The sequence below is a fragment of the Pleurodeles waltl genome, chromosome 5 (genome assembly GCF_031143425.1).
Source record: "Pleurodeles waltl isolate 20211129_DDA chromosome 5, aPleWal1.hap1.20221129, whole genome shotgun sequence".
In the NCBI taxonomy this organism is placed as follows: domain Eukaryota; kingdom Metazoa; phylum Chordata; class Amphibia; order Caudata; family Salamandridae; genus Pleurodeles; species Pleurodeles waltl.
The window spans coordinates 114,209,975-114,224,047 of record NC_090444.1 but is presented as its reverse complement, the minus strand read 5'-3'; the positions used below and the strand labels follow the sequence as shown (position 1 = coordinate 114,224,047).

Here is a 14,073-nt window from a genome sequence, read left to right as displayed (position 1 = left end):
ACCCATCCACTAAATACATACCGGCTTGAATTAATTAACAATAAACAATCAATAATGAATAAATATCAGAACACAATATTAAAACACCTAATAAAAACAAAAAACTTAGGGTGCCTTTGTCACAAAATCGATTAGATAAGGATGTCAAGGCATGCTTGTGCTGTAAGGCGTGTTTAAGTAATGAGGCAAACTTTTGGGTTTGGAAGGGACTGTAAATACAAGAGAGCCGGGATGTGGCAGGAAATTGTGACCTCTTTCAACAATAAAACCAGAAACAACCTGAGGAAGGGTTTGCAGGGGTCGCTCGTCACAAGGACATGTTAGAATGCCCTTTGAATTAAACTGCCCCTGAGGGAAAGAAAGTTGACATTGAGTCAAACCCAACCTGAACCTAGTGAGAAGCATCCCAACTCTTGTGCTTGGTACCGTCACCAGGCATGACTCCATACCCAGGGTTGTCTGCACCAGCACATTAGTTTTATTAGCGGGTTTTAACAATTTACAAGCCTCCCTTTCCTTAACCATGCAATCCTTATAAATGTTTTTAAGCCATGTCTTATCCACCACCGTAAGATGGCCTGGTGAGCTGAAAATATCCGACTTGCCCAGCTTATGGCACATGTCTTAACCACAGGATGCGTAAGCCCCTGTCAAATCCAAGGCAGTCCAAAATGATGTCTCTGTTCAGCGCAGCCTCCTTGTTATGCCAAACAGAGCACCATAAGATCAAAGGAGCCAATTTGATACCATCCTCCACATAGGGCAACCCCAGTTCTTCATGAATTGCATAACTGGAAGAGCCAGGGGGCATGCCTAATAAATACCCGCAGATCCTATTTTCTCCAGTCTGGAGGCTCTTGACATCTTTATACCCACACAGGCCAGCACCATAAGTCAGGGTTGGGACCCATTTCCTAACATAAATCTCAGGGCCGACAATGATTCACTCCCTATTTTGGAGACAAGACCAAAGAGAAAACCAGCGGAGGAACAAAACTTCTGACACCTTTGTTTCAGACAAGAACCCCAGGACCGATTTGAGTCGAAAACAACACCCAGATATGGGAATTCATGGGTTAAGGCCAGAGGAGTACTTTGTAGTAGGAACCGGCTGCATTTAATTTGCTTACGCCCACATGGCATCACAAGTGTTTCAGATCGGTTTGTAACGATCTACTACTAAAGCTATTGTGCAATAAACTTAGTAACAATTTAAGTAAAGATTACAATAAAGTATATAAAATGAGTGATAGTAAATGGCAGTGTCTTTCTACATATTTAATATGTCAAGATGTTGTGTTTGCATCTCATATTGATTTGTCTCCTTTTAGAAAGCACCAGCGGAAGAGATCACATTTGAGACACTGAAGAAAGCCATTGGTATGTACTGAAGTAACCAATTCATATTTCCCTACACTGAAGGCTTAGTTGTTTGTCAACTAACTAGACTCATATTGCTCTAAGACCAAAATGCTTCTAATATTGTCTAATCGTCCGCTTTTTGGAACACCTATAGCTCCTGCCTCTATAAACATTCAGAATTATGACATTGGTTTTCTACAAAAAAGTGAAGCACTGAGTGTGACTTGATTCTTCAAATATAATGAAACCTGAGGTACCCGAAGGTCATGGTTTGACCTGTCCATTGGTCTTTCCTTAAGAAATAGAATGTGACTGTGATACTTGTGCCCATTGATGCCTGATCCATAGACTGCTGCTGTGTATGCAAGGTGTACTGTTCTCCTCCAGTATGTTCCTACACTGTTGCTAAAATTTGCGTGTATGTGTGTAGCTGCACAGAACTTGGCATCAAGGGTCAGGATATTTTTTCGATGCTTAATTTTGTTCATATGTGAATGCTATATGAATATGTTTCGCAAAATCCCTTTTTATGCCACAACAAGCAGCCTTTTCCACTCTAAAGTCTAACTACCCACAGATGTGGCCTATGCTTCCACTCAGAACCCAATCTCCTTGCATCCTCTTTCTTCCTGATTTAACATAGATTTGAAACCCTACTTGTGTTTCCTTTTCCTTACATATCCAACAGAATGGCATTAAGAATACTATTTCCCCTGTTTCAAAAAGGAAGTCTTACATGATTTGTAACTACTATTAGAGTTGCCTTGTCAACCAGCATGATTAGCTTTAGTTCATATATTCCAATATGTGTACTAGTCGGATGAGGATTTTTCAGAAATCCATTGAGAATTTCAGACATTTCTAAATGGTCCTCCTGAAGCTCCCAACATAATTAAATTGTATATTTTGTGTGTTGACGATTGCACAACTATGTGCTTATAACTAAATGGCTAGATGCAGACAGCATGCAATAGTTTCCTGTTCTTTCGTTCACTTGCATGGGTGCAAAGGCACAAAGAGAACGGCAGTGGTGGCCAACCAATATGGCTTAGTGGCTAGTGCCTGATCCGAGTCAAAGCCATAGAAAGAAGTTTGCTGATTGATGGAAAGCAAGCAGCTGATGGGTCTTGCATGGGCCGCTTAAAGGGCAGAACATGTGAAAATAGGGTAAAATAGTTTGAGCGGTAGTTGGCAAGGATAAAAAGTGTCATTAAATGTGTCAGTGAAAGGTCACCTTGTGGTGAAATAGATGCCTTAGAGGACCAGTGAGAAGGCTTCCCTTGTAAAGAAGGCTGCTGAGTATGGATTGCTTACCCTTTTTCTAGGTCTTTTCATTTTACTATAAATAGTTACTTATATACATACTTACATACTGGGGCTTTCAGACTTCCTCATCCATTGGTCTGTTACAGCGTCACTCACTGTTTTCTTCCACTCAGCACTGAATAGAGCATGGTGCACTGCTTCCTGTCTGTGAGAGACATGGCATTCTGCCCAACCACAATGTCATCACCCAGACATCAATCCCATTCTGCTTGTACTGTGCTGTGTGTGCAGTAGAGGTGGCATCTGTCTTTGAATGTGCTTTAAAGTGATTATCAAGATGATCAACTGTGCATGCCCATTTACATGCATGGAAGCCATCTTTGAAATTTTTTATCCTTGTAAAATAGATTCAAACAAGGTTACCTATGAATGCGCACACATAGGCACCCACCTTTCGAAGTTTATTTAAAACTTTATTACAAAATCCATTAAAGCTGGCTTCTCCTTTGTGCGAGTGTTCACATTGCCATTTTTGAATGGGTTTTGTAATAGCATTTTACAAAAAACATTTAATAAGACTGCCAACATTGCTAAACTCATTGTTCTGCACCCAACATCAGACCTATTGACTTTGTCAATGTTTGTTTATGGATCTACTTGAGAAGCCTAGCTTGTATGAAACTTGTATGTATTATGGGGAAAAAACCCTGCCATAGACGACGACAACCTTCAGCCGTGGAGCAATACATCTGAATATTTCTTCCTGTGTTCGGGATCGAGGAACACTTTTTCAATAGATCTATTTCCTTAAAAATATATTGTAAAATGCATTTCAGTATGATGACCAAGCTGAATCTTTTACTTTCCATTTTAACTGCAGCTAAGCATGAAATTGCATGAAGTGTTAGTTTGTTGCTGTTCTTTCAGTACACATGGCACTGGGTTCATATGTATAAATGCTGTTGTCTCTGTCTTCAGCAGTACTAGTTAAAATAAAAAAAAAATGGTGGCCTGTATTTACTAGGTGTATGAGGTGGTGAAAATGAATTCACTAAACCAGATGACACTATCCATCTTTGTAGTGAAGGCATTGTTGTCCTTCTTTTAACATAGTATATCTACTTCACTGAGTCGGATGTGATATTTACATATAGTAGAAAACACATGTTAAATAAAAAAAGGTAAGGGATACAAATCTGCGTTACAGTCCAGAGGCTTCTATCAGACATGTCTCAGAATTATACCACAGCAGTGCCTCTAGTCTTTATTTTCTGTCTTGTGTATTTTATTTCTTACCTGCTGTTTTTTTTCTGATTTTTGCTTATGTTTTTTACTCTTCTTTGCCTCAGTTGACAACGTTGCAGTGGAAGAACAAGAGAGGGAACGGAGACGACAAGTGGTCGAAAAGTTCCAGAAAGCTCCCTTTGAAGAGATAGCTGCCCACTGTGGTGCCCGGGTAGGAAGAAGTTCATAGTCCTTTGTCTACTGAAATATTCTTGTCTTTCTTAAAAGTCATAATCACTTAAGTGAGGCAGATCCAAGCAGCCCAAGGATAGGTAGTTCTTTACTGGACACAGCTCCATTCACAGGACTTTTGTCTCTGCTGGCTACAGCGTCTGTGGTGGGGAGACAGACAAAGTGTCCTGATAACCTGATATGATTTTGACTTTGTGGATGTTAAAGGGATGGCCAGTAGAACATCAAGACTCGAAGGGGCCTCCTTTGCTGGTGTGAAGGGCCAGGAAGGCCTGCCCTTAGGGTCACAGCAAAGGATCCTTCCAGTGGTGGAGGAGGGCACAAGCTTTGCATGGTCTTTTGGGTGGTCCTGCTGGAGCCCAGATGCAAGGATGAGGAAGATGGTATACCCCATGAGGTGCAGCACGGGATGAGGCTTAGCTGAGTGGTGAAAGCAGTGTGCCAAAGGTCTATTATTCCACTATATAGGAGAAACAGCCGAAACAAGATGAAAAGTGTATTTTCCTAGCCACGGTCCAAGAAAGGGGAAAATGTGTGGGGGGAGGAGGGTGCCTGATGAGGCAGACATTTTCTTTAGCAATATTATGAAGGGGCACAGGCACTAGAAACAATCCTTTAAAAAAGTTGACAATGAGGGAAACAATATCTAAGTTGTGGAATCATGTTTGGATAAAGTAGAGACGTCCTTAAGAGACTTCGGCATACCAGTCCTCCGGGTGGAGAGCAGAGTGGATACAGTGGAGTAGGAGCTCACGGTGCATATGGACTACTGCGTGAGAACCTTGAGCACTGCTGACCCTAGGGGAGGCATTGTTAAACCTGCAGTGCTCGAGACAGATCAGAGTGCTTGCTTTCTCAGCGTTTGACCCTGGATCGGATATTATAGCGGTTGTGGAGGACTCCTGTACAATACACGCATTCCCTGCTCACTATGTTGGTGTTAAACAGCTTAAGTGGGCTTACAGGTTTCTCTCTAGGACAGCGGTTTCAATGAATGTGGGGATTGGAGGCACTAATGCTTAGAGACCTTCAGATAATACTCCCTAGAAGGTGTCGCTTCTAAAAGAGTATCAACAGGTAGATAGGAACCAGATTCTCCTGTTTCCTGATCTCTGCCGCACAAATCAAGCCCAGAGAAAGAAGCATTTAAAATTACAACAAGGATGGATTACTCTGGGTTTCCGCTCCTCCTTTGGTACCTTACATGGTGAAGGGGTTTGAAGGAAGAGAAAACCTCTGTTCATGCAGATGAAAGCTGCAAAATCCTTCCTGAAAGATGTCACAGGAGCATCAAAAAGTACTGATATGGTGGAATAACTGACACAGACGTAGGATAGAGTATTAGACTGCACTGCGTTCCTTCCATTGGGCCATAGGCCCTCAGTGGGGCGTCTAAGCCCCCAAACTTCTTTTTCGCCCTTTTCAATCTGTATACATGAGGGGCTTCAGCGATGTACTAATGTACTGCCTGTATCCCTGGTGTTTCTTTTCCTTATTGCCTCTCCCCTACTGGCCTGTGCCTCTTTTTCATTCTTTACTTTTTTCCATAAGGAGATTTTCTAAATTGGGTGCTTTTTTGGCACAGCATTATTTAGAAAGGTTGCAAGTGGCCGATTCTCTGCAGTGACAATGGGCGGGAGTACCCCCTTCATTACACAGGTATACCTCTTGTTGATACTTGTTTGAAGGGATCAGCCATAGTGTTTTGTTATTGCTAGAAACTACTGCTGATAAAAATAGTTAGATTTAAAAAAAAAAAAAGCCATATCTGTACAATGCAAAATCTCAACATAGCTATAGGTTTAATGGACCTGATGGTATATTTTTTGGTCACGCCTACCTGTGTGTGTGTGACTAGCTTTCACCCATCCTCACCCACTCCTGTGTTGCACCCATAGCCCTTGTGATCCTTGAAACATATTTTAATTATTTGTTCAGGAGGGCTTAGCAGCTGCCATTTGCTACTAGAGTGTTCGCATCACAACAGTTTTACACACATCCATTGATTCAACCTACCCGTTCTCCATCCGCATGTTTGTTGGTTCCCCACCTGCTTCTCCGTTGCTCTACGACCCCTTCCCATTGTTACATTTTTTTAAATTTGAATGGCTCAGCAGCTGGCAAATAGTTGGACAAATAGTGAAAAAAAATTTTTTACTTGACCTAAGTGGCATCAGCCATTTAAGTCAGTAAATTTTGAAAAAAGAAAATTGGCTCCATGCCACTCCTTAGATGCCTACACATGCAGTGATGCATGCATGCTCATACACCATCACACGTGCACACCTGCAGAATGAGGTGTTTTCTTTTGTTTATTTTTTAATTTTTTTGGTGATGCCACACAGCATTGGCAAAAAACATTCCTAAAGTTAGTTGGTCAACAAGGTGAGACCTATTGGCTTTGCCAATATTTGTTTCACTTTCGGTTAATACGGTGAGAGGTGTCACTGTATCATGGCTTGATGAAGCATTATGATTGTGACATTCTCCTGTGGCATGAGGTTTCTAAATATGTTATATTCACGTGTTTGTTATGTTTAGAATAACAACATTAAGCCTATAAAAGTGTTGTTAAATAAAATCAGCTTGTGTTTCTTTTGATATGAAAAAAATATTAAATGTAGGTTTCTGTGCAAGCTGCTAGTGGTTTATAATGATAATAAATATTCATGTATCAACATTTTGGTTTGTTTTTAGTGCAGGTGGATAGTGTTAACTGCATTCATTTTTCTTTTCTTTTTTCAGGCGACGTTGCTTCAAAGCAAACTTAATCAAATATTTGACATAACAATTCGGTAAGTTCTAGCAGTGTGTTGAGTTGTCGCGACTTGAATGTATGGTACATTTTCAGTAGAATGCAGGCCTATTGTACGCTTTATTATTTACACAGTAATCGCTGATTACAAATGTGGGCTTGACAAGCCTACAGAGGTTGTCATTTTCACAAATATATTTTTCACATGTATGCCTACCTGTTTTTACTGTAACATTTTTTTGTTTTGTTAAGTGACGTATTGGAAATATATCGCACATACACGTAAATCAAACATGTAATACCAATGAGGTACCTAAGTTACAACATAGATAACATATACTAAAATAATTTCAGACTGTCCTACATTTATGATTAAATGTATTAATTACCATTTGTATACATGCATATTTATTTTTTCACATAGTACTCCATTATTCAGTGTAAGGACACACTTGAAGGCCCAGCTCTTCACTAAGAGATGTACTTTTATCTTTAAAGGTTTGTTTCTTTTCAGTTGTCATTATGCACCCATAACATCTGCCCACAGTGGTAATCACACACCCAGCAATTTAGCATTACTGTCAATGGAAACCGCCTTAATTTAACAATCAGTACAAAATTAAATGTGAACACCAGTATATTTCTTTTGTATTCATTGCTAAGATTTGCTATTATAAATTTAATTATAGGTTCAGTTGCAGTCCCCAACATTACTTTCTATGTGAACATCTTCAAACCACCTCATTTTGTTTTCATGAGTCATCTGAAGAAGTTTAGCCTATGTTTATTTATGAAGGCATCAGCAAGCAAATTATCCAGTGTAACTCTGTAAATAGAAGGCACATCTCGATTCCACCAGCAAACATGGTAGACGAGAACTGAAATATATCACAATTTCCATCCAAACACCTTTCCCCATCTCTTTATAAAGTTTTAACAGTGTATATCATTACATGTCCATTATTGAATTTGCAATTTTCAAATAAGAAACATAAGAAGTAAACATTGTGGTCTCTTCATGCTGCCAGTGACCACTTTTTTTCTGTGCCTTTTATGTAGTTGTACTAAGTTTACCCATGGCTGTGTCCTGTTTGTCCTGCCATAGAGAATCATATGTGTGCATTACTTTTTCAAATTTATTTTTAGTCCTTGCACCTTTGTGCAGTTAAATTAAACATTTATGTCTTGGAAAGTAGCATCCCCATTTTTACTTTCAGAGCACATTCTATACCCAGTTAACGTGGAATAGCACACTTTCTACATCACTGTACCTGGTATACCATTAACCAGACCATGGCGGCCTTATATCTGATGGGTCTGTGAGCAATTGAACATTTTTGCCCTTTCTACCAGGACATCATTACATTTTGAACTTTTTTACTCTTTTCTTTTGAAAGTCTTCTGCTGTAGACCATTGTACCTTCTCTTTGATCTAGCTGATGAATTTTGGTGGTCTTGGTTTGGGCCAGTGTGTGGATAATCTGGTCTTAGCCAGTACCAATCTTTGCTAGAGTCACAAGTTTCCTGTGCTTTTTCACTTTTTCCTTTTTAGGGATCAGACCTAGTAGACATTGATTGATGGTTGGGTTCGGAAGTCCTCTTGTGCTATGCTTTAAACCAGCTGTTACTTTGGTCCAGAACTCTACCCGCTGTTGTGTTGCCAAGTAGTGTGCAGACAGTTTGCCATCTCTTCTTGACAGCATGGACAGTTAGATACTAGCCCTGGGTAGGTTCTACCTATTTAAGCAGCATCAGATAGGACACATGGAGCTAGTTGTATTGTACCAGTTTAAATGGGTGTTTCTGGATATTCTCTTCACCCATTTACATGCTTTGCCCTGCTCCCGCTCTGTAATTGGTTTGTCAGTGCTAGCCTGCCATTTCCCTTGGTTGACACAGCTACTTTTGGCTTTTCAAACGTAAGTGCTCTCTATATACTAAATATTTGTTTCTTACTTTGTGTCTGCACTAACAGTGTTACCATTGTACATGCAAACCAAACTTCATTGCAATTTCAAAACTTATATTTCTATTTATATAAGTAAAACATGTTTTATTATTAAAAGTGAAAGAATAATTAAACCATATGTGTTCATCAAATAATAACCCTGCTGTATTTAACAATTTAAATATATATTTTTATTATCCAATTCTATTGGTAGCTTACTCCACAATGGTGCATTTGCATGAGCCTCTTTCCAAATCCTTTAAAATCATTTTAGACTTTAAGTACTCTTATGAAAAGCACAAAGGGTTTAACTACATTTCAGTGTTTACCATATCAATCCATTTCACTGGATTTCTTTATTGTCTGTGGTAACCTGCAGTCATAGTCATTCTTGTTGTTTTAAATTTAACCAGCAGGGTAGGTGTGGCTATAGGGTTTTATATGTGTTTTACTTAGTTTCTACCTCACTCAGCCTAAGAAGTCTTTAAAGTCAGGCCTAAGGTTTACTTTTGATATCTCACTGTTGTTGCTCCCCCCCCCCCCCTCTGAAATTAGTTAATGGGGCCTTCTAGGGGTGTCTGCAACTGCAGTACTCGAGCATTAAAGGAGCCTCTCAACTCAAGTGCAGATCCTCCATTTATTCACTCAAATCTACACTGGTATGGAAGCCGAACACAAGTAATCATTTGAACCCCAATATTTTGATCACCCTGATTCTTACCCAATTAGTCGAGCTCCAATTTCTCCATCAGATATACCCATTAGATTCTACATTCCTCACAAGAAATCATCCATTTGGCAGAGTAAAATTAAATACATAGGGAAACACTAATAAATTAGTTTTAGATGAAAAATAGGACAAAAATAAGTTTATTACAGAAAGTTTAGTAATTATGTGACAGAGGAAAATGCCATAAAGGCTGAATTACAGAAATCCAGAATCACAAAGCTCGGACTAAGTACATCTCACAGTCATAAAGAGTTCTGACAAATTCCCATAAGGAAAAATCTAAGGCAGGAGGACATACCCTCACACAATGAACCCAGCAATAAGCCCACGACAGGCAGCATGTACCCTCGGGAAAATAGAATGAGCCCACAAATACTGAGACGCAAGAACTTTTATACACAAACCACATTACTATTAGTAGAGGCTGCAAATTCAGCATGGTATGATCATGGTTATAGTTGCATTTGAGAAATCAGAAACAACGACCTCATAGTTATGAACTACGTAATTATTTAGCATAATTATTTAACACCAACTAATTTCTTACGGTAAGCAAAACATTCCACCTGCTCTAACAGCAACTCCTTTCTAGAGATGATCAGCGCAAAATGAAACATTTCTTAGACAATGGCTTATAAAACTAACACTTCTTCAACAGAACTTGCAGCAGATGCCCTGGAGTATGATACTGTGTGTACACGATGGAAGCTCCATTCACAATACACACCTCTTAATACAATCTAACATTTCAGCCCTTTGATGTCAATCACTCGATGTTCCGCAAAAAAAAAAGGAGCGATAGCTTACAGTGGGATGCTGATTGGGAAGGGGGGGTGATCAGGAGCAAGATGAACAGAACATCCAAAACTCCATCCATATTAAAGAAAATAGCATCTCATATTAAAATGTGGCACAACTATTTCACAGTGTTATTTACAATTCTAAACAATGTAGTAGATTTGTTTCAAGTGTAACATCATTAATTCATCTGTTACAACTGTATTTATCATTAAAACTCCAAGAATTGAAAAATAATTTTTCACTCAACATTGCCCAATTTGCACAGTTGTACATTTTAGAAAAACACTACTATACTGATGGACCCCTCCAATGTCTTGGTGGTATTTGCTTTTAGCCCTCCAAAGACACAGGCTACCTTGGTTATGGATGCCTCTTCACTGTTCTGGGATGACACATGACAGCGCAAGGTCTGTGGTCCATTACAGAGCAGCAACTATGCTTTAATGTGCTGGAGCTCCTCCTTGCCATGTGGGCATTTCCCCCCTCCACCTCAGGGAGCACAATTCAGATTGTATCAGACAGTACCATCCATTATCCATCATCAATTATATCAAAAGATGGGGCGGTGTGAGGTTGTGGACCTGTGTTGTGAGGTGATTTGCGAGACAGGGAATTTTCCTGGTTGCTGCTCATCTTGCAGGTTCCCTTGTCCTGACATGAGAGCAGATGCTCTTAGCCACCTCCCATTGGAAACCCACAAATGGTAGCTGCATCCTCAAGTCTGATGTAGCTGATTTTCTCCAGGTTGGGGTGCCCATATATGGATCCTTTCCCATGGCCTGGAGCACAAAGTCCTCTCAGTTTTGTGGCATACACTTCCTTCTGAGCTGTTACCTGAGGGATGCTTTCAGGTTCAGTTGGTCTCCCACCAATTCCACTTCTTCTGAAATTCTGTGGCAGGTGCAGATGAATTGGGCACAGCCAATCCTGATTGCCCTAGATTGAGCATGCAGGATCAGGTACGACAATCTGTTAGCACTTAGCCACCTCTACATATATCCCCTTGGAATCATTCTCACTGATAGCAACAAAATTCACAAATAACGTAAATGATACACACCTATATTTAAAAGTGATTTTCGCACCAGAGATCCAACCCCTCAAATACTGAATGCATCTCATCCAGACCTACATATTGAACACCTACCCAAAGCTTAACCCTACCAAAACAGAATTCCTACTATTTGCCAAGACAACCAGCAACAACTAATAGAAATCTGGTTCATTGACATGATGGAGCTGCTGTTGCAGCAGGATAATCAGTTCCTCCACCCCAAACTTCAACCGCTGCATCTACACATGAGGAGATTGAGCGGTGCTAACTATGTTCCTGATGAAGTTGCAGGCACCTTCTTGGTGGCCAGGAAACATACAGTGAAATCCACCTACATGGGTCACTGGAACAAACTTAAGTGGTGTGAGTCGGAAGGCCTAGATTGTTTTAAATTCAGCCTTTTCTATATCCTCCAATGTGCACTGTCTTTTGGTCTGCAAGGTCTAGAAATAGTTGCAGTTAAGGGCTATTTGGCTGCCCTGGCCATCTTCATGTGTATCCTGACTAGCCATCCTTGTTTAGATTGGCACTAGTGGTACATCTTCTAAAAGGGTTCTTTTACTTATTTCATCCCTTGCCATTCATTGTTTTTCAGTGGGATTTGAATCTAGAGTTTAGTTTCTTAGCAGCATCCCAGTTCAAGCTAATGGATAGTTGTCCAGTTCGACTATTCCTGTGGCAGTATTTGCAGCTTGCAGCACTGGATCATGTGAAGCCCTCTCTGTTTGTGCAACTTTCACAGTTTTCCTCCAGGATAAATTGTTGCTCCGCACTTGCTCATTCCTCTTAACAATGGGGATTTCTGCTTTCCATATAGGCCAGTCTGTTGTGCTTCAATATTTTTCCCTCCTCATCATCCAACCAAAGCAGAGAAAACATTACATAGATTAAAACCAAGTGAATGCTATCCTATTACATCAACTACATGAAAGAGGACAGAATGGGGGGGTCTGCCTTTGTGGTTTTCACCGGTGCTCTAAAACCTATGTCTTGATGAGGGCAACTATTCCCAACTTTCTCATTGGATGCCTAACCTCTACAGGTAGGAGAGTCATGAATGAGGGACACTGTAACAACGTGACCGTGTACATGTACCCACACTGAGAAACCAGTGTTACAAGTAAGTAACAGTTCGATGGCATCTGTCGCTGTAGATACACATGGTATGCATGAGCTCGCCATCTGGTGTTGGGTCGGAGTGTTACAAGTTGTTTTTCTTCGAAGAAGTGTTTTCGAGTCACGGGACCGAGTGACTCCACCTTCTGTGCTCATTGCGCATGGGCGTCGACTCCATCTTCGATTGTTTTCTTTCCGCCATCGGGTTCGGACGTGTTCATGTCGCTCCGAGTTTCGGAACGGAAAGATAGCTGAAGACGGAAGATTTTCGACGGTATCGTTGCGATCCGGTTAGAGATAGACACATACGACGACGCGTTGAACATCGAAGCGCTTCGGTGCCCTTCGGGGTAGATTTCGGCACCCCGTCGGGGCCTAGTCGGCCCGACCGCGTGGAGGACAACGCCGATGGATCGGACCCCGTTTCGATTCTGCCCCGAATGCCACAACAAATATCCTTATACGGACCTGCACTCGGTCTGTAATCTGTGCCTGTCACCCGAGCACAGTGAAGAATCCTGCGAGGCCTGTCGGGCGTTCCGGTCCCGAAAAACTCTGCGCGACCGTCGAGCGAGAAGACTGCAGATGGCGTCCACGCCGAAAGAGCGTCGACAGTTCGAGACAGAAGAAGAACAGGAGGAATCCTTTTCCATCCAGGATTCAGACTCCGACGAGCTACACTCTACAAGAACTGTGAGTAAGACGTCGAGATCAAACCTTAAAAAAGGAAAGAAGGCCCAGGGGACGCCACTGCCAACCGGCCATGGCTCCACCCAAATTCTCGGTGACCAACAATCGGCACCGAAAAAGGCCCATTCAGTGTCGAGATCGTCCGACTTCGGTCGAGACACCGGCACGCAGCCTCCTCGGGACCGAGAGAGTGCTAAACAGAAGCATCGACACCGAGAGTTCGGTGTCGACACCGATCGACGCCGAGACAGTGGCGCCGAAGACCATAGAGGCCAAGAATTTTCGGCACAGAAAAAGAGGAAGGTTACCTCGGAGCCGAAAAAACAATCGACAGGGCTTTCGGAGCCGAAAAAAGCGACATCAGACCCTGTTTCTGGCTCCTATACCGAAGAGCATTCTATGTCTTCTCAACTGAAGAAACATAGATTTGAACAAGAACTGCAATCCACTGACGTGGATCACACGCAAAAGCGTATCTTTATTCAGCAGGGGACTGGGAAGATCAGTACCCTTCCACCTGTCAAACGAAAGAGAACGCTTCAGTTTACTCCTCAGCAAGACACAACACAAAAGGTAACACCTCCTCCCTCGCCTCCACCTGTAACTCCGGCTTCGCCAACTTACACCCCGTCACATTCGCCAGCTCACACCGCCATGAGCCACGACGACCAAGATCAGGATGCGTGGGACTTGTACGACGCACCAGTGTCTGATAACAGCCCAGACACATACCCAACTAGGCCATCACCACCGGAAGACAGCACAGCCTACTCACAAGTGGTGGCTAGAGCAGCTCTATTCCATAATGTGGAACTACACTCGGAACAAGTAGAGGATGATTTTTTATTTAACACCCTCTCCTCAACCCACAGCTC

The 14,073-nt window shown here is 41.5% G+C and overlaps 1 protein-coding gene across 2 annotated transcripts in view; it reads left to right on the top strand.

Annotated features, from left to right (window-relative positions):
* The window catches only part of EFR3B (EFR3 homolog B), a 501,803-nt gene that overhangs the window by 473,508 nt on the left and 14,222 nt on the right, over positions 1–14,073 (top strand). For both annotated transcript variants that reach the window (XM_069233752.1, XM_069233751.1), the window contains exons 20-22: positions 1,332–1,380; positions 3,978–4,084; positions 6,850–6,899. In XM_069233752.1, the coding sequence (XP_069089853.1) occupies positions 1,332–1,380; positions 3,978–4,084; positions 6,850–6,899 (206 nt within the window). The remainder of the gene's footprint in view (positions 1–1,331; positions 1,381–3,977; positions 4,085–6,849; positions 6,900–14,073) is intronic.